Raw genomic sequence first — 24,423 nt, 5'->3', positions numbered from 1 at the left:
AGGCATCCTTTTTCACTAGAGACCACTTTGTGATCCAGCAAGCCTCGTAGCTAGGAAGCTCTACCTAACTCGAAAGCTTAGCCCAACTCAGGTGCCTGAGGGTATTCAGAGCCGCCCTCAGGGCCCCAGCCTGCTCCCTCGTCAGCTCAGGGATTGACAGCTCAGAGACTGACGTCCACTTGAGGGCAGTTGGACCTGGAGTCACTGGGCCCAGCCTGGAGGACTCTGCTGAGGGAAAGGGGAGGGAGAAGCTGTCCCGAGCCTCAGGGCATGAAACAGCTAACGAAGGTGCATGGGGAAACATTCAGGGAAAGTTTGAACACAGGAGAGGAGCTGGTTGTGATTCCAAGAGATCCCTCCAGACTGGTGTCCGCACCATCAGGCCACTGGGGAAACGTGCTTCTGCTCATGGACCCTGAACGAGGGCCAATTTGTCCCATGTTCTGCATTCTAAAGATAAAGTCACGTCTGTCATTCTTTCTAGTCCTAACTTTGTTCTCAGTTGTAAATGAAGATGGCAACTTTGACCATTACCATGGTGTTTACTAAGATGATTATTTGTTTTATAGCAATTGAAGGAACAGAAAAATGCTGGCACCAGAACGAATGAGGTGAGAGTCCCTTTATGTTGTGAATGGGCCCAAATCAGGCAGGTCTGTCTAGCAAGGACAGGTCAGTTGGTGGCTGGGGACACCTCACAGAGGAGTTCAGACCCATCAGGGAAGAGCAGCAAAGGAGCTGGGTATTTGGTATATCTGTGACAACAGTAAAAACACCACATTTGTGCTTTACTATTGTCAAACGATTTTGCTCACAAATTCATCAGACACTCATGGACAACTCAGTGGAGTAGCTATTGTGGGCTTTTGTATTCTTCGCATCTTACGGGTGAAGAAATTGACTCACGGAAGTTTGCAGGATTTAGCTAAGGGTGCACAGAGTTACTGTCAGAGTTGGAACGAGAGGCCACTTTGATGACTGCCTTGCTGTGTGCCAAGAGGGCTTTTCGGCCATTGCATCCCCTACCAAAAGCATTGCCTTTGCATCAGTTTCCTTCCTACAGCGTGATCCTTAAGGAGCTGGGTTTGTGATGCATTCAGAAATGAACTATGGACAAAGGATGAAATATCTGGAGTTGTTTTGGTTGAGAACACTTTCGTCCTTTATGCACACACAGTGTGCAGTCCTTCCACACCAGGACCAGTGGAGGTCACATGGAGCAGTGGGACAAACACAGGCCCAGGCAGTGCAAAGATGCCTTCTAGCCCTGGTGTGCGCCTGAACTATGTTTTGACCTCCCTGGGTCTAGCCGTTGCACCTCTCTAGTTCTAAGTTGTGAGGCTCACATGAGGTAATGTTTATGAAGGCACTTTGAAATCTATCCATTTCTACCGAAACCAAGACAACTTGTGACCTGCCAAGTTGATGTGAGTCAGCCCTTCCGGTAGGCAGTAGACAATCACAAGTATGCACTTACTCCCAGCCCTGTCACCTTCTCCCCACCCATCTGCATTGAGATGTGCAGCCACACTGGACAGGCAGACAGAGCTGAGGGTCGAGAAGCCTTAGGTCACAAAGCCATTAGTTGCTCTTTCCCCATTGACAATCATTGCTCTGAATCTATAACCCTTGCCGTAACTTCAGACACTTATCTTTCAGAGCACACTGAGATACTAAGAATCATTAAATCTGGGAGAGATTGAATATTGAGTCTTCAGACTTGCCACTGATTGGGCCCAGGATCTCTGTGGCCTGTTGCAATGTTAATTGGGCTTTTGAAAGTTTTAGGATCTGTGAATAATTATATTCTTTTCTTCTTTCCTTTTCTCTTCCAAGGGTCCTCTCATCGTTACTGAAGAGCTTCACTCCCTTAGTTTTGAAACCCAATTGTGCCAGCCTGGTTTGGTAATTGACCTCGAGGTAAGACTTTTATGGTCCCGTGTTGGAAAACTTCATTATTTTTATTTTTAATTGTTACATGTATTTTTATTTCTCAGTTTTTGTTCTGGAGGTATTTACCTAATTGTTTTAAAATGATCTTTTTCAGCTAATGCTATCTTAACCTTAATTTATGGTCCAGAAAGCTAGACAATTGAATTAACCTTCAAATTCAATAACTTAAAAGTTCCAGTTGAGATCGCTGATGTTAATTTTTTTTTTTACATTAAGCATTGGGACTTATTTATTTTGCTCTGCCCTCCCCCCACATTTTATGTTTTCATTGTGACAGTTTTCATCTTCTCATATTGCATATCCCTTAATTATTGTAGCTATTATTATTTTTAGGGACTTATTTCTTAACTGAAAGATACATCAAAGACAAGTTAAACTGGACAGAAGAACAGAACTTAACATTTCTCATTTTCAAGTATTAAATATGTACAAATTTACAAATAATCCCCTGCTTTTAGTTGAGGCTAAGCAGTTATCTGAAGGTGACATTTCTGTGATTCGGATGATTTCAAGGTCTTTGTCATCCTTTAGACGACCTCTCTGCCCGTTGTGGTGATCTCCAACGTCAGCCAGCTCCCGAGCGGTTGGGCCTCCATCCTTTGGTACAACATGCTGGTGGCGGAACCCAGGGTATGAAAAACACATTTGCTTTGGTCCCAGGGTTAAGCAGAGACCCCATGCTCTCGCTGCTGCATCTCTGAAATAGCCCCAGTGGCCAGTTGTTAAGGGAGAAGTGACAAAGCTCCTGTGGTATTTCTAAGGCTTTTGAGTAAATCTGGGAATATGAAGCATGGATATGTATTTGAAATGAGAATTATGTTTTTTCTCCCATGTGGGTAAGCTAGGGCAGTCAGTGATTCCATACCACTTTATTGTTATTATTTTTAAAATGTATACATCTACTAAACAAGCATGCTCCATTCTTAGAGTGTGGATACTCACTGTTAATTAATTACAGTCATTTATAATTATTCAAAGTACTTATGTTTTTTAAAGTCACCACGAACACTTAACTAGCAAATAATGAATTGTTGCTCCTAAGGGAACTACGAGGCTAGGTTCCTTCCAGCCTCTGGTCACAACATTTTTGTCAGCCCATCAATGCATAACATTGTTTATGTGTGTTTCTGTTTAAAGACACCTTATCTAATACACTTGTTGAGGCATTAACATTACACCTATAGCTAGGATCACTGTAACTCATGCCTGAGTGAAGCTTGCCTCACACATGTATTTTCTCCATAAGGCACATCCCAGCCTTCCCATGCTTAGGAACAGTAGACCACACTGTGGTACTATGCTCGGGCACCATTTTAAACAGTGATCACCAACATCAGTCACAAAATGCAAAAAACATGGCGCTAAACAGGCTTCAAAAAGGACACGTTTTTCTTACGAGAGGTGAAACAGGAAGCGAGTGTCATTTTGTTTGGCTTCAGTTGGAAGCGTGTTAAGAGACTCGAATTCTTTGCTGCTGTGTGCTGCTGTGTGTGCATGGGTGTGTCTTCAAATGACCCCAAAGATGCCATGTATTTAGATTTTGGAGTTACAAGTAAATTTTAGTGAGTAAGCAAGTTCACAAATGTGCATCTGTAAATAATGAAAATTGACTGTATTTCTCTTCCCCTACTGTGAAAGCACCTGTGTGTCATATAAACTAGAATTGAACTTTGGGATGGACATATGTTTTAGTGCCACACTTGTGACTGGTGTCTCTGTAGTAACCCTTAGATTTTGGGTGTTTTCTCTCTAGAATCTGTCCTTCTTCCTGACTCCACCATGTGCACGATGGGCTCAGCTTTCAGAAGTGCTGAGTTGGCAGTTTTCTTCTGTCACCAAAAGAGGTCTCAATGTGGACCAGCTGAACATGTTGGGAGAGAAGCTTCTTGGTATATGCATATTAACTTGTTATGTTTATAAAAATTGAAATTCATAAAAATATCTCTCTAATTGCTCTTTTCCCCTCTGCTATTTTGTTAAAGGTAAAAAAGTACTAAAATCTGTCAGCTTTTCAAGCTATAGTTTATTATAGCTAAGTGAGAATCATATGTCACCTTAGAAAGAAATATAGACCTGATAACATTTAAATGAATCCGTTCCTCATTGTCTCATATTAAGATTTCTGAGATGAATTCCCAAGGGAAAGTTTTATGAATTATGTAAAATATATTATTTGTGGCTGAAATAAGTTCCTGGATGAGAAAGATGAAGGCCTATTAACCATTAACCTTGGGGAGAAAAAAGGAAGTCCCTGACATGATGAGAATAAAGTCCTGGGGCTTGCCCACTGCAGCATAAACCCAGGGCCCTTGCCTCAGGTGGGGCCCAGGTAGCAGAGGATGCCGTCCCCACAAGAGGATGCCTCTTTTGATCTGCAGTTTTGCCTGATTGGACAGAGTCTAGACAGTGGTAGATAATTCCCTTTCAGTGGTTAATGTCAGTGCATTTATTAGTCCTTCATACTAAACAAATCAAAGATCCACTAGTCTCAAGGTCAGATCTTTCAGTGAGTGAGGCTGTCTGAACTATTTCTTTAAAAATCCATGGACAACTTGTATCCAGATTTGCTTTCTGTAGAGCAGCACTGCATTTACTCCAAACAGCAGTAGGCTCTTCCTAACTCAGTGACTTTCAACAGTGCCTTCTTCTCTTGGCTATGCAGCTGTCACAGTGGTGGTCTTGTGCTGTTTAATACAAGTATAAAATCCCCTTATTCCATTTCTTTATTTGGTGAGAGTTAAGAAGGATATCTTTTCTAGCTGTAATGGCTTATTTGTAGTTCTCTTTGAAGACCGATAATGGGCTTACCGCCTCTTCTCGCCCGGGCTGCTTTAATTTGTGTAGCTAATAACCCCTGGGCTTCTTCCTCTCATTTCTCTCACTTGGTTTTTGATTTGCGTCAGACTCCCTGAGCCCATGTCCTATTTGGAGGAAAGCTGAGGGAAATGCATAAATAATGTCTAAAATAAACTTGTAAAGTCAAGTATCAGTTACATTGAAGATCTAGGGGTGATCTTGGGCACAGGTTGAACTTTGAAAAAAATTCTGTAGGGTCCTTGGGAGAGGGGGCTCTGCTGAGCAGCAGAGGAAGGCAGTGGGAAGAGGCACTGGATAGGGAGGCTTCTCTAGGAGGCCCAGCAGAACACCTTTGATTTAGTGCAAAAGGCAAAGTCAGCTGATGGTCTTGGAAGGAAGTGTAACATGAAGAGGGCATTAAAAGGACTGTCCTCTCTTTAGAGGAGAGGGAGGGAAAAGGGGGGCTGGGGAGGGAGAGAGCAGATGGTAAGACTTTGTGATGTTTCCGCTTTCCCTAAAAACTCTCATATCGTGGTGCCCAGGAATCTGCCATCCATTCCTTTCTGCCATTAAACTCAAACCAACATATACATATTTTAGACCATTTAAATTCCGCCCTCTTACAGCACGTATTATAATTGCTCAGTTAATTTGGCATTAAGGTATCCGAAAATGTCAACTGTGTACATACAATCTTTGTTGGGTGTTTGGCTCTTTTCCTTGAGAGCAAATACAAGAGCCATCCGTCCAACCAAAGCTTTAGAATCAGTTTCTGTTTGCTGAAAAATCTGGTTTTTATTTGTTTAGGTCCTAACGCCAGCCCCGATGGTCTCATTCCGTGGACGAGGTTTTGTAAGGTGAGGACTGTCTGGGTTTTATGCTCTCTAAGTCCTTTTTGCTCTTGGTTGAGGTTCTCATGTTTCTTGCTGTGATAGTTACTTAACTGTTTGCTTATTTTGGCGTGTTCTTCTCTGGCCAAGGAGCCCCTCGGGCAAGTTGTTTACTTTTCTTCAGTGCAGGAGGTTGGTCTCCGAGCGGGAGTCTGACAGGAAGCACCTGCCTGAGTGATAACATTCTTTCATATCTGAAATGAGGCTTCTGTTCACTCACACTGGACCCCTGCCCAGCAGTGTTTTAGCCATTTCTGTGTGAAATGTATGTTCTGGGCTGGGTGGCGCAGCCTGACCAGCCAGACGAGTTTAACAGCCTGCTCCAGCAGAGGGGCCCACTGGGGGGAACATTTAGATTGTGCTGGAGTCACCAGACAGTGCGGACCAGCTTGCACTGCTGGATTTTGCTAGTGTGGGGCAGCTTGTGTTTCTGTGAGTCACGCTGGAGGTCACCCCCAGGCTAGCTTGCTACTGTTTGGAAAGGGAAGCAGAGCCCGGCCCAGGGAAGTGGAGAGCTCTGGAGAGCTCCTGGTCTGAATGCTGATAAGAGCGGGGAGGGAACTTGATATTCCCTGCCAGGGGAGGGATCCCATTGCTGTGCTGAATGGGACAGTTCCATCCTTGGCACCTGGGGAGTCTTTGCAAATGATGGTGGGAGGGGCCATGGTTAAGTCATTGTTTTAGATTTTTGTTCATAATGTCTGCATTTGTATACTTTCAGGAAAATATAAATGATAAAAATTTTCCCTTCTGGCTTTGGATTGAAAGCATCCTAGAACTCATTAAAAAACACCTGCTCCCTCTCTGGAATGATGGGTAAGGGCCACCGATAGATGTATTTTGAAACATATTTTTAGTGCTGCGAGGTTGAGACAAGGCCTGAGTCCAGCTTCAGTATTTGACTAGGCGTGTGTGAATCTCACAGGAGCGCACATTTATAGGCTGCCCCTTCAGGGCTTCAGAAGAGTAGAACCTCATAACATTAACCTTACACTTTCTTAGTACAAGTATATGTATTGGCAAAGCTAAATTAAAAAAAAAAAAAAAACAACTCTTGAGTGCCATTCATGCATTCATTCACTCAACAAAAATTTTTTGAGCACCTACTATGTGGCCCCTAGGAAGGAAGAAAAACCCTTTTAACTGGGTAAATCATTTCTATCTTGACTTATTGCCAGGATCGGCTGATATTTCAACAAAAGCTTTAATTTGATCAGAAGGGCTAGAATATGAAAATATATTGCCTAGGTCTTCCTCTCCAGTAAAAAAGATGTATAAATTCAGACATTGTTATGGCCTTTAAAATAATAAAGGAACAATAAAAGGCTCATTAATCCCACACGTGTTATTGAGCATCTGTAGCATCCTACTGACACCATGTTCATATCGCTTTTTTTAAAACCTTAGTATATACATGTATAAGTGAAATGCTTCCTTAAGTGTCAACTGAACAGATTTTAAAATAGTCTACGTTTTTTACCATAGGTTTTTTTTCTCACATTCCAGCCATTTTCTTGGTTTGTAAGTTAGCATGAAAATGGAAATCATGATTGAACTAAAAGCCCATCCGTCCATCTCTTCGATATCCAGGTGCATCATGGGCTTCATCAGCAAGGAGCGAGAGCGTGCCCTTTTGAAGGACCAGCAGCCGGGGACCTTCCTGCTGCGGTTCAGTGAGAGCTCCCGGGAAGGGGCCATCACATTCACATGGGTGGAGCGGTCCCAGAACGGAGGCGGTGAGTGGGAGTTTGAGCACATAGTCCCACCATTCCATGTGTGTGAAGTCCCTCTTCATCACCGCCAGTCAGCTCATACAGATAGTGCGTTTGGGACATGAAATTGCAGATCTTATACTTACCCCACATGAGCCCCCGATAGGATTTAATAAACCACCACAAATGTTTGTGGTTGTGGTTCACTCTCTGGAACATATTGTGGAAATGATGGTTTTGAAAAGACAATGCCAATTCTTTCCTTTGCATCAGGTTTGTTATCTGCAGATCAAGGATGTGAGTCAATGTAATCTGCAACCCATTCTTGGAAGGAATCACATTTCCCACAGGAGTAAGCATCCACATTCTCTTAGGGTCATCCCAGAGTAGAGTGTGCAGATGAGACAGGCTTCGGGAGAAGACTTCATACACATCATCAGCCAGGGAGTTGATGCAGGACCTGTTGGGACGAGTGGCAGCCTCTACCCTGCCTTCAAACAGAGCAGCTGCAAATTTATCTTTATCATATATGGGGTTTCTATTTAATCAAATGAGTCCATGGCTAAAAGACTCCAGAAACCTTGGTGTTATGAAGCAGGTTTCTGAGGGTGAAGCTCAACAGCGTAAATGAAAAAATCATAAAGACCAACTGATTACTTTTCACTGTTGTTTAGAGTTTGGTCTGTTTGAAGGGCAGGAGGAAAAACTGATTTGTTTTAGTAATTTTTATACTTTCAGTGGGTAGACACAAAATGGAATACGCTTCTTGTTCTATTTATTTTTCTGAAATATTCCTCTTCTCCTGTTTTTCTGGAATACTCTTATTCTATTTGTTTTTCTGCCATACTCTTCTTGTTCTGTTTGTTTTTCTGGAATACTCTTCTTCTATTTTTTTTTCTGGAACGGTATTCTTTCTTGTTCTATTTATTTTTCTGGAATACTCTTCTTGTTCTATTTGTTTTTCTGGAATACTTTTCTTGTTCTATTTTTCTTCTGAGGAAAAAGCAGGGAGGCTGAGACGAGAGTCTGGCATGGGCAGTAGTCATTGGAACCTGCCCTTTTCCTCTTATCCTGTTCCCTTCCTGAACCAGCTGAGAGACAGATTTAGTAGACCAAGCAGAGATGAAGAAAACCCTTGGCAACCAGGAAAGGTCAAGCAGGACACTACCAGCCAGGAAGGGTTAGGATGGCAGCATAGTCTCATGTTCCACAGCAGGCTCCCCAGAACACCTGAACCGTGGCCTCTGGAAGGTCAACACCCAAAGGGAGATTCTGTATCAGCTAGGAAGAAGGATCTGAATTCAGTCTGGGAATAAGAACGGGAGTAAATTAAACCATGGTTTATTACATTAAGGGTTACAGGGAAATGTAGCAAATAGGATCATTTTTAATTTGAAATGTTGTTTTCTATATATCATAATTTATTTTAATAAAAAATTAGATTTTTCAATATGAAAAGAAAAACAAAGTGAGTTTATCTCTAGTAATTTAAATCTGTGGCTTAAGCCAAGATGATCCACTTAGTAGTGAGTTATTTATGTGCCTATGGGCAGCACATCATTGAAGATGCAGGCTTTTAAAGGTTTTTAATAAATCTTTTTTGCCCAGATTTATAAATCTAAGCAAATAATGGCAAATAGAATGTTATTGAGAATAATACCTCCCTTTATTTTCCCTGAGACAGTATTATAATTTATTTAGAAATAAAGCAGTCTACTGTATGTGTTACAACGCTTAGATTGTGATTAGTTCTTATGAGGTTCACTCAAATCCATCAACTCTGCAGTGTTTTATTTCTCTGTCCTCTTTCATTTTGGGATGTTCTATGGGATTTACTTAGTTTTTCTCCTTTTTAGAACCTGACTTCCATGCGGTTGAACCCTACACGAAGAAAGAACTTTCTGCTGTTACTTTCCCTGACATCATTCGCAATTACAAAGTCATGGCTGCTGAGAATATTCCTGAGAATCCCCTGAAGTATCTGTATCCAAATATTGACAAAGACCATGCCTTCGGAAAGTATTACTCCAGGCCAAAGGAAGGTAAGTGGGGCAAGCAGGTGGTAACAGTGTGGCACAGTCTTTCCTGATGAGGGGGTGATTATTCTGAAACTCCACCCATGCAGTGTTTTGCTTTCGAATTGGTAAGAGTAGGCTTTCAAAAGATGGCGTAAACTCAGTGCAGGTGAAACATAATGCATTATTTGGCCTGATACAGCTAGTAAGAAATGAATGGACAATTTCCTATTTTAGGAATGTTGGAAAAGTCCATTGCTGGTCTTGTGTATTTGTTACTATCACTGTTTCCACATGAAAAGGGTTTAAATAAGGAACTGTGGTAAACCAACAGAAGGCATCTTGCTCACGTTAAAGTTGAGGAAACTGAGGCCTGGGAGAAGTGAAGTGGTTCATTTAGGGTGGCCCAATTACTTACTAGATCCTATTTTTATTAGATAATTATTAAGAGGAGGCCTCATCTGAGAACACAGGTCTCTTGCTTCTCAGTTGTCAATGAATTGCATTTGAGAAAGTTCGAATTAGACCTGTTTTGTTTGGAACACACCAACAAAGCTGTTTTTCAGAATCAGAAATCTCAATATTAGGACAATTACTTTGGAATGAAGATGTCCCCAGCTTACCTTGACAGCTGTGAATATTCATTAGCCAGGCTAATGCCAATAAACTGGATAGAACTTTGCATATTTTGGGCTCAAACTTCTTGTAAGATTTCAAGTTGTGTAAAGAGAAAGCTCCTAGCTAGTGTCCTGCTGAACACTAGCTTATTCCCAGACTGAATTCAGATCCTTCTTCTCGTTGCTTCTGCATTCCCACTAGAATTTTAGGTGACTCAGGCAGGGAGGTTATAGCTCCTTAAAGTTGTAGGAGGCTAAGCTGTCTAGAAACACAGTAGAACTTTAATCCCCCCGAAAAGTTGATGTTCTATTCTGAAGTAATTTCGGTTGATGGAAAGCGTACACAATGTGTTTATTTCTAGCACCAGAGCCAATGGAACTTGATGGCCCTAAAGGAACTGGATATATCAAGACTGAGTTGATTTCTGTGTCTGAAGTGTAAGTGAACACAGAAGAGTGACATGTTTACAAACCTCAAGCCAGCCTTGCTCCTGGCTGGGGCCTGTTGAAGATGCTTGTATTTTACTTTTCCATTGTAATTGCTATCGCCATCACAGCTGAACTTGTTGAGATCCCCATGTTACTGCCTATCAGCATTTTACTACTTTAAAAAAAAAAAAAAAGCCAAAAACCAAATTTGTATTTAAGGTATATAAATTTTCCCAAAACTGATACCCTTTGAAAAAGTATAAATAAAATGAGCAAAAGTTGATCAGAGTGGGAAAGTAGTTCTTTTCAATCTAGAAAAGGCCAAAGTAATGATTGAGATACATTGTCTCCACTTGCTTTGATTTTGTTGTTTCATTTTATAAAAGGTAGAAAAAATTTTGGAAATGTCATTGTCAGTTATTTGGCCTGCAGCACTGTCTTGGGGTGAATGGATGTAGCCTTCATGTAAAAACACTGTGTGGAGCAGCTTTATCTGCATTCAAACCTCAAGGTAGGGATGAGGGACTCCCCAGACATTTCTCTGGTGCTTTTCTGTCCAGGGTAAGCCACGAGGCATTGTCATCTCAGGGTAGTGCACCGCACATGCTCACACCTAGGCTTACCCAGGCAGAAGCGGCACAGATTCCAGTCTGGCTATTGCTTATCACATCCCTGGAGTGTGAAACATTTCCCAAGGGGCTGGGCTGGGGACATGAGCCTCCCATGAGCTGTACTTTTGCAAATGTATTTTACAAGTGTATGCACTTACCCAAAATAAAAATATAACGTGATAATTCAATTACAGACAAAAGATAAAGTGTGTAAGTATGCACTAGTGCTTTCATCACTCAGATGTTGACATTGCTCTTTTCTTTTTCCCCATTTTAGTCACCCTTCTAGACTTCAGACCACAGACAACCTGCTCCCCATGTCTCCTGAGGAGTTTGACGAGGTGTCTCGGATAGTGGGCTCTGTAGAATTCGACAGTATGGTGAGTACCACGGCTGGCCTGTGTGTAGCTCTCAATAAGTGTGTGTGCTCAGAGGCAGGGAGTGCACCATGGCAGATCCCGGGCCTGTCTGCGGGAGGGAGCCCTGGCGGAGCCAAGGAGAGTGCAGTGCTCAGATGAGCCATGACAAGTTGGAGCTGCTGGATTTAAACCACCTGCGTCATCAGTGGGATTTTTATTCCTCGCATTCAGCACCTTCCAAAAAACAAGTGACATTTCTAATATTCAGGTTTCCTCCTCTCCCCTTTAAAGTTGTCCATGTAGAAATCTCATATATTAAGGAACTAAGATTTCTTTGATAAGCAAATGTTTTTCTTTGGAATGCGATTTCATCACTGTGCATAGGGGAGGGAGTGTTACTTTTAGAAAGGGAGGGACTAACGCTTGGTAGTTACAATAATTAGAGAGAATTATACTTTAGCAGCAATGAGATTACTTCATCTGCCTTATATTTGAGAGCTAATTTGTACAAGTAGCTCCTGGGGCTGTGAAGGGCTTGCCAAGAGTAAAAGGTTCAAGGAGTGAAATAGTTAATGAGATTCGTGATAGAAATGGGAATATGATTGTCCACAAAAGGGAACATCTTCCTTTTGGAGGGTGTTTTTTAGTATATCAACTAGTATTGTTTGCCTTTCAGCCTAAAATCCTTCCTCTTAAAGATTGTGCTTGCTTGGCTGGATTTTTGCTGATGCTGTTTAATTTTAAGCTCTTTTCCACATGGAGCTACTCCAGCTCATTTTTTAAAATTTATTTAATGCTTCCAAAAAATATCCTGAGTTATTACTGGCCTTTCTTCCTTACTGTATACCCGGTGCCTGGCAAAAAGTAGGTGCTCAACAAAGAGAGGAAGGCAGGGAGGGGAAAGGTGAGCGAGAATGAGAGGGCGTCACTCTTCAGACATTTGGGGAATGCGATGATAAGGCCTCAGTAAGATCTGCCTGGATTCAGGTTTCTCATGTGTAATTTTTTGACTTTTTTCCTCACCTTAAGCACGGGCTACAATCATTAGAGATTGTACCTTCTTACACTTTCCTGATTGTTGGTGACGAAATAGGCCATTTAGAAAAACAGTTAGCTATTGTGGCAGCGAAATAGTTTCATTCCTGTTGGCAAGTGTAAAATGAACCTTTTCTGCATGTAAGAAGGATCCTGCTAGAGTTTCGCTCCCAACACTGCTATAAAGGTATAAAGGGCTTTATAGGCCTGGCACAAAAATGGAATAAATATAAAGCCCTATTCAGAAAATATGTTACATCACAGGAACTGTAAAATGGGGGGATTTTTTATACCTCCTTTGTTGTTCCTGAGCAAATTACATCATCATCACCACCACCATTAATAGGTGACATTAAGCACCTACAGTATACCATGTACTTCACAGGTAGTAACTCATTCAGTCCTCACAGCCCCCTTCTGAGTTAGGTGTTATTGTTATTCCTACTTTGACAGATGTGGGAACAGAGCCCCTCCTCCCCACACAGCCCCTTTTATGTAACTTGACTAAGATCAAGCAGTTAGTAAATGGTAGAAAGAATATTTGAATCTACCTAGTGAGTCTCTAGTGCATGCTTTTGTCCGGTATCCTGGAAAGCCTCCCACAAAAAGCTAATCTTTGCCCCATTCAAAACATGCACCCTGAAGAAGCTGTTTGTACAGGATTGGGTTTATTCTGTTACTAAGACAAAGGCATCGTGGCCTTTGGGTGAGAGGCCCGTGTGTGTTTGGGATTTGGCAATCAGCATTCCATCTCTGTCATCACCATTATTGAGAAAATAGATGGATTGGTTCCCTCTCTGCAGTCCTGTGGAGCAGTTGGACTGCTCTCTGTGCTCTCAGGATGATACTGTGAGAACAATTTAAATATGCTAAGCACATGTCAGGAAACACTTTTGTGGTCTTTGGACACTCGCTGTAGCCATTCCATTCCATTTCAGATGATTTCATTCATTTCATTTGTAGAATAAAATAAATCCATTTCACACACACACACACACACACACACCCTCTACACACCACTAAAGTCTCCCATTAAACCCATAGAAGACTTAAAGAGCTAAAAGAGGCTATAATTAAAACAAAAAAAAAAAAAAGAAAGGAAAAAGAGTTCATAATATAGGTACGGCACTGGTTAGACAACAGTTGAATCAGTCTCTAAATTGGGTTGACTTCACAATGGTTTGCTGTACTGCCCCTTGGCCATGACTTCCATCCAGCATCTACTCTTAGAATCAGGGTGTATACTCTGAAACAGAAGCAGCTCTCCCCAAGCTGGCTGTCTTCTGCCAAGTCTGGAGGTTGCAGCTCTGAAAGAGGGTGGTGCCAGGGGCCAACGCCTGGTGCAGCCTCAGGAGCAACAGGACCATAGGCTCCTGAGGAAACTGTCCAAGAGAGCCAGAGCACCAGTGTTCTCTGCAGTATGACTTGGGCATTTGTTTAGTCTGGATTTCCTGTGTAATCAGTGTTTTCCTCTGGGACTGTAATAGAACCAGTCTACTCTCCAAGAGGCCTTTAGCCAAAGCTCATAATGATAGGACTAGCTATTAATTGTCTACTACTTTCTGTCTACTATATTAAAAATTTTACGTATGCCATCTAATTTAACAAGCCTATCTGCTAGGTACTATTAATCCCCTTTTGATAGATGAAGACTTTGAGATTTAGAGAGGTTAAGCCACTTGCCCTGGTCACGCAGTGACAGGATCTGAATCTGGGCTTCCTCTCTTCCTCTATCTATCTATCTCCCCCTCCCTCCCTCTCTTTACCCCCACGGTCCACCCTATTAAGCACACATTTGAAACATCAGCCAGGCCGGGCGCAGTGGCTCACGCCTGTAATCTCAACATTTTGGGAGGCCGGGGCGGGTGGATCACCTGAGATCAGGAGTTTGAGACCAGCCTGGCCAACACGGTGAAACCCCATCTCTACTGAAAATACAAAAATTAGCCAGGCATGGTGGTGTGTGCCTGTAATCCCAGCTACTAGGGGGGCTGAAGCAGGAGGATCGCTTGAACCTGGAAGGTGGAGGTTGCAGTGAGCCAAGATGGTGCCACTGCACTCCAGCCTGGGCAACAGAGGAAGACTCCATCTCCAATTAAAAAAAAAAAAAAGAAAGAAAAGAGAAACATCAGCTAGACTGAAACATAGGGGCAACACTTTCACTGTGCTTTTCAATCCAAAATAATTTTCCTAAGAGCCCACTATGTACCACACACTATTGAGCACTTGGGATTAAAAAAAAGTTCTCCAGAGGCTTTCCAGTCTAGTGCCATGTGTCTCAGTCTTGGTGCTACTGGCATTCGGGGCTTCAGAATTATTTGTTGGGGATTGGTGGGGTGGGGAGCTTTCCTGTGCTTCGTAGGAGGTTCAGCAACACCTCTGGCTTCTACCAAATAGATACCAGTAAGCACATGCACCCTCACAGCCAGATGGGACAATCAGCAATGTCTTCAGCCATTGCCAGGGGACAGAATCATCCTCGATTGAAAGCATCTGGTCTAAGGGGAAAGACCAGTGTGGAAGTCAGACAGGAAGTCACTGGCAGGCTAGTATCCTTTGGATGAACAGTTTACTTACTATAAGTTGTCCTGGTCAAGGCAGCTGGGCAGAAGGCACTGGTGGGGAGGGTGAAGGGGTTCTTAGTAATTCTGCTTCTTTAGTCTGTACCTGAAACACAGTCATTGATTTTACCCACTGAGTGGCCTTTAGGGGAAGTGCATCATTTCCCTCTCCTTCCTCTCTCCCTCTGGCATATGGCTCAGCATTTCCTCACCCGTTTCACATGAGCAGATTTGACACGTTGCTCTGTCCCCAGACTTGCATAACAGCAAAAAGCTTTATGCAGTCTGGATGGATTCACAAAATTAAGCCAGTGGGCAGCAGAGTAATAATCCATCAGCTTAGGTGATATAAAAGGTCTTGATTAGCCCAGGATAATACATAGTACATGCTGAAGGTCCTCTCATTCCACGGTATTTATTTGCCATTGCAAGTATCTTCCTACTACTTCATTCTGGAATAGACAAGCAATGTTTAATGTATGAGTCTGCATTTCACAAGATCAGTGTAATAAACTTAACCACATTTTGTCTTTTTACAGATGAACACAGTATAGAGCATGAATTTTTTTCATCTTCTCTGGCGACAGTTTTCCTTCTCATCTGTGATTCCCTCCTGCTACTCTGTTCCTTCACATCCTGTGTTTCTAGGGAAATGAAAGAAAGGCCAGCAAATTCGCTGCAACCTGTTGATAGCAAGTGAATTTTTCTCTAACTCAGAAACATCAGTTACTCTGAAGGGCATCATGCATCTTACTGAAGGTAAAATTGAAAGGCATTCTCTGAAGAGTGGGTTTCACAAGTGAAAAACATCCAGATACACCCAAAGTATCAGGATGAGAATGAGGGTCCTTTGGGAAAGGAGAAGTTAAGCAACATCTAGCAAATGTTATGCATAAAGTCAGTGCCCAACTGTTATAGGTTGTTGGATAAATCAGTGGTTATTTAGGGAATGGCTTGACGTAGGAACGGTAAATTTCTGTGGGAGAATTCTTACATGTTTTCTTTGCTTTAAGTGTAACTGGCAGTTTTCCATTGGCTTACCTGTGAAATAGTTCAAAGCCAAGTTTATATACAATTATATCAGTCCTCTTTCAAAGGTAGCCATCATGCATCTGGTAGGGGGACAATGTGTATTTTATTACATCTTTCACATTGGCTATTTAAAGACAAAGACAAATTCTGTCTCTTGAGAAGAGAACATTAGCTTTACTGTTTGTTATGGCTTAATGACACTAGCTAATATCAATAGAAGGATGTACATTTCCAAATTCACAAGTTGTGTTTGATATCCAAAGCTGAATACATTCTGCTTTCATCTTGGTCACATACAATTATTTTTACAGTTCTACCAAGGGAGTTAGGCTATTCACAGCCACTCATTCAAAAGTTGAAATTAACCATAGATGTAGATAAACTCAGAAATTTAATTCATGTTTCTTAAATGGGCTACTTTGTCCTTTTTGTTATTAGGGTGGTATTTAGTCTATTAGCCACAAAATTGGGAAAGGAGTAGAAAAAGCAGTAACTGACAACTTGAATAATTCACCAGAGGTAATATGAGAATCAGATCATTTCAAAACTCATTACCTATGTAACTGCATTGAGAACTGCATATGTTTCGCTGATATATGTGTTTTTCACATTTGCGAATGGTTCCATTATCTCTCCTGTACTTTTTCCAGACACTTTTTTGAGTGGATGATGTTTCGTGAAGTATACTGTATTTTTACCTTTTTCCTTCCTTGTCACTGACACAAAAAGTAGATTAAGAGATGGGTTTGACAAGGTTCTTCCCTTTTACATACTGCTATGTGGCTGTATCTTGTTTTTCCACTACTGCTACCACAACTATATTATCATGCAAATGCTGTATTCTTCTTTGGTGGAGATAAAGATTTCTTGAGTTTTGTTTTAAAATTAAAGCTAAAGTATCTGTATTGCATTAAATATAATATGCACACAGTGCTTTCCGTGGTACTGCACACAATCTGAGGCCTCCTCTCTCAGTTTTTATATAGATGGCGAGAACCTAAGTTTCAGTTGATTTTACAATTGAAATGACTAAAAAACAAAGAAGACAACATTAAAACAATATTGTTTCTAATTGCTGAGGTTTAGCTGTCAGTTCTTTTTGCCCTTTGGGAATTCGCATGGTTTCATTTTACTGCACTAGCCAAGAGACTTTACTTTTAAGAAGTATTAAAATTCTAAAATTCTATTATCTCTCATTAATAGTATTTAATATAAAGATTCTTAAAATTACTGACATTATGAATTGGTTTGATGCTTTTCTCATGTACCTCAATCCTTATTTTAAAATAAGATCAATAACATTATTTTCCTAAATGTTGTCCTTACCTGCCCTACACATATTCAGAATTGCTATGGCAGATTAAGATATGTCAATGGAAGAGGTCAGAGGAGTAATATTATTGGAAACAGCTGTAATAGGTGCCATAAAAAGCAAACAAACAAAAGTATTTTGGTTCTTTGTGACCACAGCTGTCCCCAAATATACAGATGATTCAGCACTTATTTTAAAATGAATCTGGGTATTGCTAATACCCCCAAATTAGTTTTTAATTTTAAAATACATGAGAAATGGGACTTTGTCTTGTCTCCAAAGCAGTCATCTAAAATCTACACCCCCACGATTAGATGAGTTCTTACTGAGACGTTATTGCACCCACACAAAAAGCTGCCATTTTTTTCCAAAGATGTCAAAAGCTAGAAGGCCAGGTCTTCTCAAAGTAAAATACACTGTGTATTGGGGAAAAAAGGGTAAGAAGAGGCATAATTACCAAGTTAGGCATAGTCTGTCAAGTTGTATTTAGCTATTATCATGGAATAGTGTTATTCCCTGATAATGAATGTTGGCATCATAACCAGAATGATTATTCTCATCTCCATATCTTCGTATTTACATCTAGGAAATATAAAGCTTATTTATAGTGAACACTGAGAGTGGTCTCTCTCCAAGGAGTAAAGTAAATATGCCCTGGCTAACTAGTGTAAGTGTTTGTATTCTACATAATTAACCATTATAAGAAGTCACTGAGTAGATCCTAACTTAAGGGATATTTGTTTGTGTTTGAGTATTTCTCGTGTGGTGTTTGTAAGTTTGAAAAGTGTTTTATAAGCATAGAGCTTATGTGTGCTACTGGGGACAAATGTCTCATTTTAAAGGAAAGAGGGTTTTCTGAGATGGCATGAAATGAGTGAAATCTATTTATTGCCTGAAAGCTAAAGTGGAATATGAAGGCAAGTCTTTCTGAACAGAGCAGTCCTGTCACTGACTAACCCAGGGAAAGGACAGGAAAAAGCTAGAAAGTGTTTTGAAAACTCTTCTGCTTACCTTTTGAATTGGGACAAGTAAGGACCATTTATGTGACTGGCTTCCTTTGGTTAGTTATGATTCATTCATTAATTAATTCATCAGATTTATATAGAGCACCTGCCATGAGCCAGGCATTATACTAGATGTTTGGGAAACATTGGTAAACAAAAGCAAAGATCCCTGCTTTTATGGAACTTAAGATATTCTGAGACACTGGATCATACATTCTAGTGCAATCACCTTATTAAAACTTAAGATTTTGTGGTGCAAACAGCCAGAAGCTACAAATAATGTAAATGTTATATTTAAAAAATACAATTTCAAAGAAATGACATTTAAACCAGTTTTAGGAAAGCTGAAGACAATATTGCTTTCAGAGCTTTTTAAGATCAGTTTATATTGCTCTTAAATGATAATCCTCAGCTTCCAAGTTTTTGTGAACTCACTTTGGGTTATGTGTTTGCTATACTCACTGAGAAATAAACACCTTGCTTGATTTATTGTAAAAAGGAAAAAACAACAACAGAGCCATACTTAAGCAGTCTTAAACTTATTTATTAACGTTATCTTCAGTCTACAGAGAACAGAAAGCTATCTAAGAGGTAGAAAGCTGTCAAATACCTATTATCAAACTCTGAATTCTCCTATAATATTTCATAAAGCTATTATAACACCTTAATACCTTACTGTCAGTGTCTGTTTGCAGCCTTTCCACATTTCTTCTACATAATTGAAACAGTCTTGATATTCTTTTGCCATTGGGACTGCTTGTCAGACACACTTCATAGCAGCCTTTTATTGACTATTTGGAAAGGAAGCAAGGGGTACAGTGGGGGCGCACACAGGCCTGGAGTCTGGTTCATTCTCCAGAATAGAAATAAAACCCCCCAGTCTCTGCCTTTAATGCCTTCCATCCAGTTGTTTTGCTGTATCTCACGCCTCCTTTTTAAAAAACTGCCTTAATTTTCTAATCTTTCTCATCCCCAAACACATATAATCTAGTGAATCACATCATTTCCTTGCATAACTATAAAAGATTATCCTTTCCCAAAAAGCCTTTTTATAAGTGCCACCTAACACATTCATGGGCTGCTTCCCTGGGCCATCTGGTATATGATTTATGAATTTACTCATTTTACTATGAGGATTATTAGCAAGTAAAATTAGGAAGGTTATCCCAAGTCCTAAAAAAGTTATACAAAAATAAAATGATCTTGTATCAAGAATAAAAATAACTATTCACTATTTAGGATTATTCACACATTTGTTGCGCCTGCACTGATATCCTGCTCCTATCCATGGATGGATATATATATATATAGCTGAAGTTGACTATATGTTGCAGGACTTTCTGTTGTAGCACTTAGGCCTCTCCCTAAAACTCAGCAGAGGAGAGGCCTTAGCTAATAGGAGATAGTGCATATGAATAAGCTAATATGTATATTCTATCCATACTGGGCATAATCAGTGTTGTAGGACGTAGAACAACAGCGCAGGACTAAGAGTTCTGTATCACAGCCCACTCTTGGGTCTCAGCTTCATCTATAAAAGAAGAGTGAGTTAGATTAGAGAATTTCTGATGTCTCTTATCATTGTGGTAACCCCACTTGTCACCTTGCATAGTACCTGGCTCATCGCAGTTCTACAATGCCAGTAATGCAGTGACTCTTCTAGCAAAGTAACTTACTTTGTGACAGATAACTTTGATAAATGAAAATGTAACAGTCATGGTGTTCATGTACTTTCTCTGTGGTTGGAAAACTATACACTAACCCCTGGCCTGAAAGGAAAGAGTGCTCTGAAGACCAGGAATTTCTGGCATTGGAAGCGAATGCTATTCCCACACAGAATAAATTAGGAGCTGAGGTTTACTGGCTGGTCACACTCAGATTCTAGTGTGGCAGTACTAGCTTCAACTCTCTAAATAAATTTCAAGGCTTTGTGAAAATAACCTCTCTTCTCATTCAAGGGTATGTTTACTGGTTCCATTCAACAAATATTTACTGAGCACTTCCTAACTGTAAAAGGATAGTGTTTGCATCTAGGGGACTAGAGACATGCCTGCACATCCCTCACCTTCAAAGATGAACTCTACACAGGATTCTTGTCCTAGTCATTGTGGTAACCCCATCTGACACCTTGTGTAGTACCTAGCTTTATAGCAGGCATTAGAAATGGATTGGAACCTAACCAGACATGGTCTGTATGCTCAGTGGAGTTCCTGGCTCTTAATTGTTTTAAGAAAATTCATTTTTTCCACACAGTTTTTTTTGATACATATATTTATTATGCTGTAAAAAGCAACACTACCTGATTGCATTTAAAATAAATGTTTCCCAATTTCAGAATACTTACAACTTGTAGTTTTAAGATTAAATTCACTTTGGGAGGTTTTAGAAGCAAATACATTCATAGCTGTGTAATCCCCAGGAAGAATCTAAATCTGACATCAGGTCGTTCAGTCCCTGCCAGACAGACAACAGCATCAAATGGTCAATAGCTAATCCAGCTCTGCAGCTAAAGGGCAGTGTCGGGCAGCAGTGGGGTATATAGCATATTACCAAAGATGAGACCAGCAAAAACAACAATGTATATAAAGCTTTAAATTAACATGATCATATACAGCTCTCAGGATACAGAAAAAGCACATATGATACTAAAGCCAAAACAAAAAGATCTTTGGAGTTTACTGACGGCAGCAGTTAATAGCACAGTCAACAGCATTTAAATCAAATAATATATTATTACCAGCCAACAGCAAACAGCCCGAGCAGGAATCGGCACATAGTCATAAATAACATCAGGGGTAAATAACGGCACATTTAATTAAACAACAAAGATTTTACAGAATGGTTTTGATCTGAAAAAAGATGAAAACTCTCTTTGTTCCCAAATAATGGTTAGAACCTCTTTTTATTATAGAAAAGCCTCAAAATCATTGGTAATCTTCAAGTCACACAATTCAACTGTCTTGTTTCATTTTAGTCACACAAAGCGGGCTGCTCTTTGAATAAAGTTATCTTGATTGATTTCAATTAAAACGTGTCTACCCTGTAATATCTTTGGGGATAATGCTGCTCCTGTGCAGCATCTTACAAATGCTACCTGTCTCCATGGCTTGATAGATCCACGGGGTAGGAAACTGCTCACTCATCATCCTCCCCATGGAAGCTCAAGCATGGGAACAGCTTCGGGCCTGGTGCAGCTAAGGAACATTGGCCGTGGTTTCACCAAAGGAGGTGCCATCTAGGTAATGGGAGGGCAGTGGCAGGAGCCACTGGCTTAGACTGGAAGTGAAAATGAAAGCACCTGGAGGCTGCTGGAGTAAGGTGCCATCAGGCATGTAAAGTTTAGAAGCAGCAGAGTGTGCTCATAGAAAAAGAAAAAAAAAAGGAATTTGCTGTATGTGATAACAACTAACATTCATGTACTTGAGCTCATTTCACTAAACACAGCTTCAGAGAAGTCCATTTGTGTGCATGTGTGTGTGTGCTTAATATCAGAAATCCTCACTAACATGCCACTTTATCTCGAGGTATGACAGGATAAAATGTATGTGTAACTCCTAGAAAATCCTGTTCTATCCGTTTTTTGAAGCCCCTTTTACCCACTTTCCAAATGAATCCTGAATTACCAACCCAAGACAAAGAATTATAGGTCACAATTTAAAATGAAATGGCCTTTTTCTTATTATTAAACTACAGAGCCCACCAAGAGTTACACAATGGAAAATCACAAGAAATCTGGAATGATCCAATGGTCCCCCAAGGAGGACAAATCTCTTGATGCAGACTCTTAATGACAGGCTTGGAAACAAATGTTAGTTGTAGCAGTTCCCATACTTTCAGAATAACTTTGGTAGCTTAGAGCATTTCTGAATTTATCTTTACCCTAGAAGCTAAAAAAAATATCTTCTTAAAGAGCTGCAGTTGCACATCCCTTCGTTTTTTAGACTGATGATAAACTTGACTAATTTATACTTAGTAATTTTGTCTCTGGTTCGTCTTCTGTAGACAAATGGCAAAGTTCTGATGCCAGAAATAGGAGGCATTTTCTGACTTACTATGGAAAACATAAAAACTGCATAGTATGCCAGCTCTCACTTTCCCAGCTAAAGGAAAGAGGCAGATAGATAGCTAAATGTCTGAGAAGAGAGGCTGGACTAAGGGGATATAGAAAAAGGAAAATTTTTCAAAAGCATTATAACTACATTCACACATATGTTTTGGTCACCAAACATATCTTAAACAGATTCCCTGATAAAGTCTAATCAGAATTGGTCTATCTTACTAACAGTTGTTAACTATTATAGTTTTTTAAGAGTCACATCATGAAGCTAGGGTGAGAGAGAGACATTTTAAACACACAACCGTAAGTGCATATAGTTGTTCAAACACTTAAACTAAATTTGTATTTGAAGTCTTGAAAATCACACTATTTGCTTCTAAAGGCAACGTTGACCCATCTGGACAGACTGTACAACAGAGCTTACTTTATAAATGCATATCAGCAGATCATCACCATAAATTGAAAATTCACAAAACACAAATAAATCATGGAAGACCACACAAGCTAGCACTGGTAACTATTTCTTTTACATCAAATTATACAATGCACGAGGTAATATTGCTCACATTATGGAGGGAGATTGTTTTATTTCTATTTTTTCCCAAAGAGATCAGATTTGTCCTGTGTGCACAATGAAGAAAACTCCAGTAACACTGAAATGACAAATGTAAAATATACATCACTACCAGATAGAAATACACACGTTCTTCATAATCATTTTCCACAATTAAATAGGTAAGTGATTTAAATCTTGGGATTTGAGACCATTACAACAATCCATCAAGATTCTTATGGACGGTTTGATTTTCCTTCCCGTTGTCAGAATCTCCTTGAGGTGTGTACTGGACTTGGTATTCTTGGAGAATTTTAAATACATCATGGTGTCCAAAGTGCAGTGCTTCATCCATGGGAGTGTTATTCCACCTAAACACGTAGCAGCATGGACAGGGTCATTAGGTAATTTATGTACAAAGATGATCACCCCACATTCCTAGATTTTAAATGCAGGTTAAATGGCCAAATTTAGCTATTTTAGCAATTTTACAAATAAAAATTAATAATAGAAATGCAGAAAGGGATTTATAATTCAAAAAGTAGTCTCCAAGACAAGTTGGGATATGGGAGGAAGAGAAAAAGATCTGTGAAAGGATCTTGTTTACACATCCAAGTGCTTATGGAGGGAGCTTTTTAAGGAAAGTCCTTGTGGTGACAGATATAATAGACTGCTCTAGGGTTCCAGAATTTTAGTTTCATGAAAAGCCCAAAGTATCTCTTTTAAAATAAAATGTTCAAAGAAAATTCAGGCATATAACATCCATCACTCTAGCCTTTGACAGAAAATTAGTGTTTGTGTCAATTCAAAGCCACAGTAAGTCTCAGAAGTCTAGAAATAACCATGACCTCATTAGGGCTAAAACACACACTGGAGGAGCAAGATTGGCCCCAAAGGAATTCACATTTTTATCACCTCTGGTAAGGTTGGGAAGCCATGGACTCAATCGGACCACTACACCAGAAGAGTAACTCCCCTTTCCATACTTAATAACTCCCCTTTCCATGCTTCTGGGGCTGTGCTGTTTAGAGTGATGTAGATGAATATTCAAGGATAAGAAGAAATGAAGAGTTACCAGAAGTGGTTAATCACTTGCCAGAAGTGGTAAGTCTTTTGCAAGAGGAGACAGAACTACATAACTCACAGCCCTAGTCAATGACAGGGTACGATGGGTAGTTCCCTTACACTTTACAAACTGTGAAGCCTGTCTTCCTACCGAATCTCTCTCTCTACTTACATTACAAAATTCTCCATGGCTGATGATCTCTCTTTCTTCATCCATGTGCCACTGGCATCACCTTCCTAGTTTCACTTCTTCCTGTTTCCTTCTTTCCTTTCCGTCTCTGTCCTGAACTTTTTACCCGCTTAGTGGAGTCACAATATGGAAACGAAAGGTTTTTAAAACAGTCTCATTTTTTAATATATTTGGATAAATTTTGGTAGCCTGTTTTTAAAATCAGGTAAGTAAAACTTTACATGTATCTTTG

General features: G+C 40.2%; 2 protein-coding genes across 6 annotated transcripts in view; one reads left to right on the top strand and one right to left on the bottom strand.

Annotated features, from left to right (window-relative positions):
* Positions 1-17,082, top strand: part of STAT1 (signal transducer and activator of transcription 1) — a 45,660-nt gene extending 28,578 nt beyond the window's left edge. For 2 of the 3 annotated variants that reach the window (XM_019022007.3, XM_063695405.1), the window contains 11 exons: positions 570-611; positions 1,837-1,920; positions 2,485-2,583; positions 3,707-3,842; positions 5,557-5,606; positions 6,361-6,455; positions 7,230-7,375; positions 9,208-9,393; positions 10,346-10,421; positions 11,301-11,403; positions 15,518-17,082. In XM_019022007.3, coding sequence (XP_018877552.1) covers positions 570-611; positions 1,837-1,920; positions 2,485-2,583; positions 3,707-3,842; positions 5,557-5,606; positions 6,361-6,455; positions 7,230-7,375; positions 9,208-9,393; positions 10,346-10,421; positions 11,301-11,403; positions 15,518-15,532 — 1,032 coding nt within the window. In that variant the 3' untranslated portion in view covers positions 15,533-17,082. Of the gene's footprint in view, positions 1-569; positions 612-1,836; positions 1,921-2,484; positions 2,584-3,706; positions 3,843-5,556; positions 5,607-6,360; positions 6,456-7,229; positions 7,376-9,207; positions 9,394-10,345; positions 10,422-11,300; positions 12,968-15,517 lie in introns of those variants that run through there. The other variant, XM_055379277.2, reaches the window with a different exon arrangement.
* A 3,497-nt stretch (positions 17,083-20,579) lies between these two features.
* The window catches only part of GLS (glutaminase), an 84,896-nt gene continuing 81,052 nt past the window's right edge, over positions 20,580-24,423 (bottom strand). For 2 of the 3 annotated variants that reach the window (XM_019022005.4, XM_063695407.1), the window contains one exon: positions 20,580-23,307. In XM_019022005.4, the coding sequence (XP_018877550.1) occupies positions 23,151-23,307 (157 nt within the window). In that variant the 3' untranslated portion in view covers positions 20,580-23,150. The other variant, XM_063695406.1, reaches the window with a different exon arrangement.

The sequence above is a fragment of the Gorilla gorilla genome, chromosome 11, assembly GCF_029281585.2.
Source record: "Gorilla gorilla gorilla isolate KB3781 chromosome 11, NHGRI_mGorGor1-v2.1_pri, whole genome shotgun sequence".
NCBI lineage: Eukaryota > Metazoa > Chordata > Mammalia > Primates > Hominidae > Gorilla > Gorilla gorilla.
This window is presented reverse-complemented; position numbering and strand designations above follow the sequence as displayed.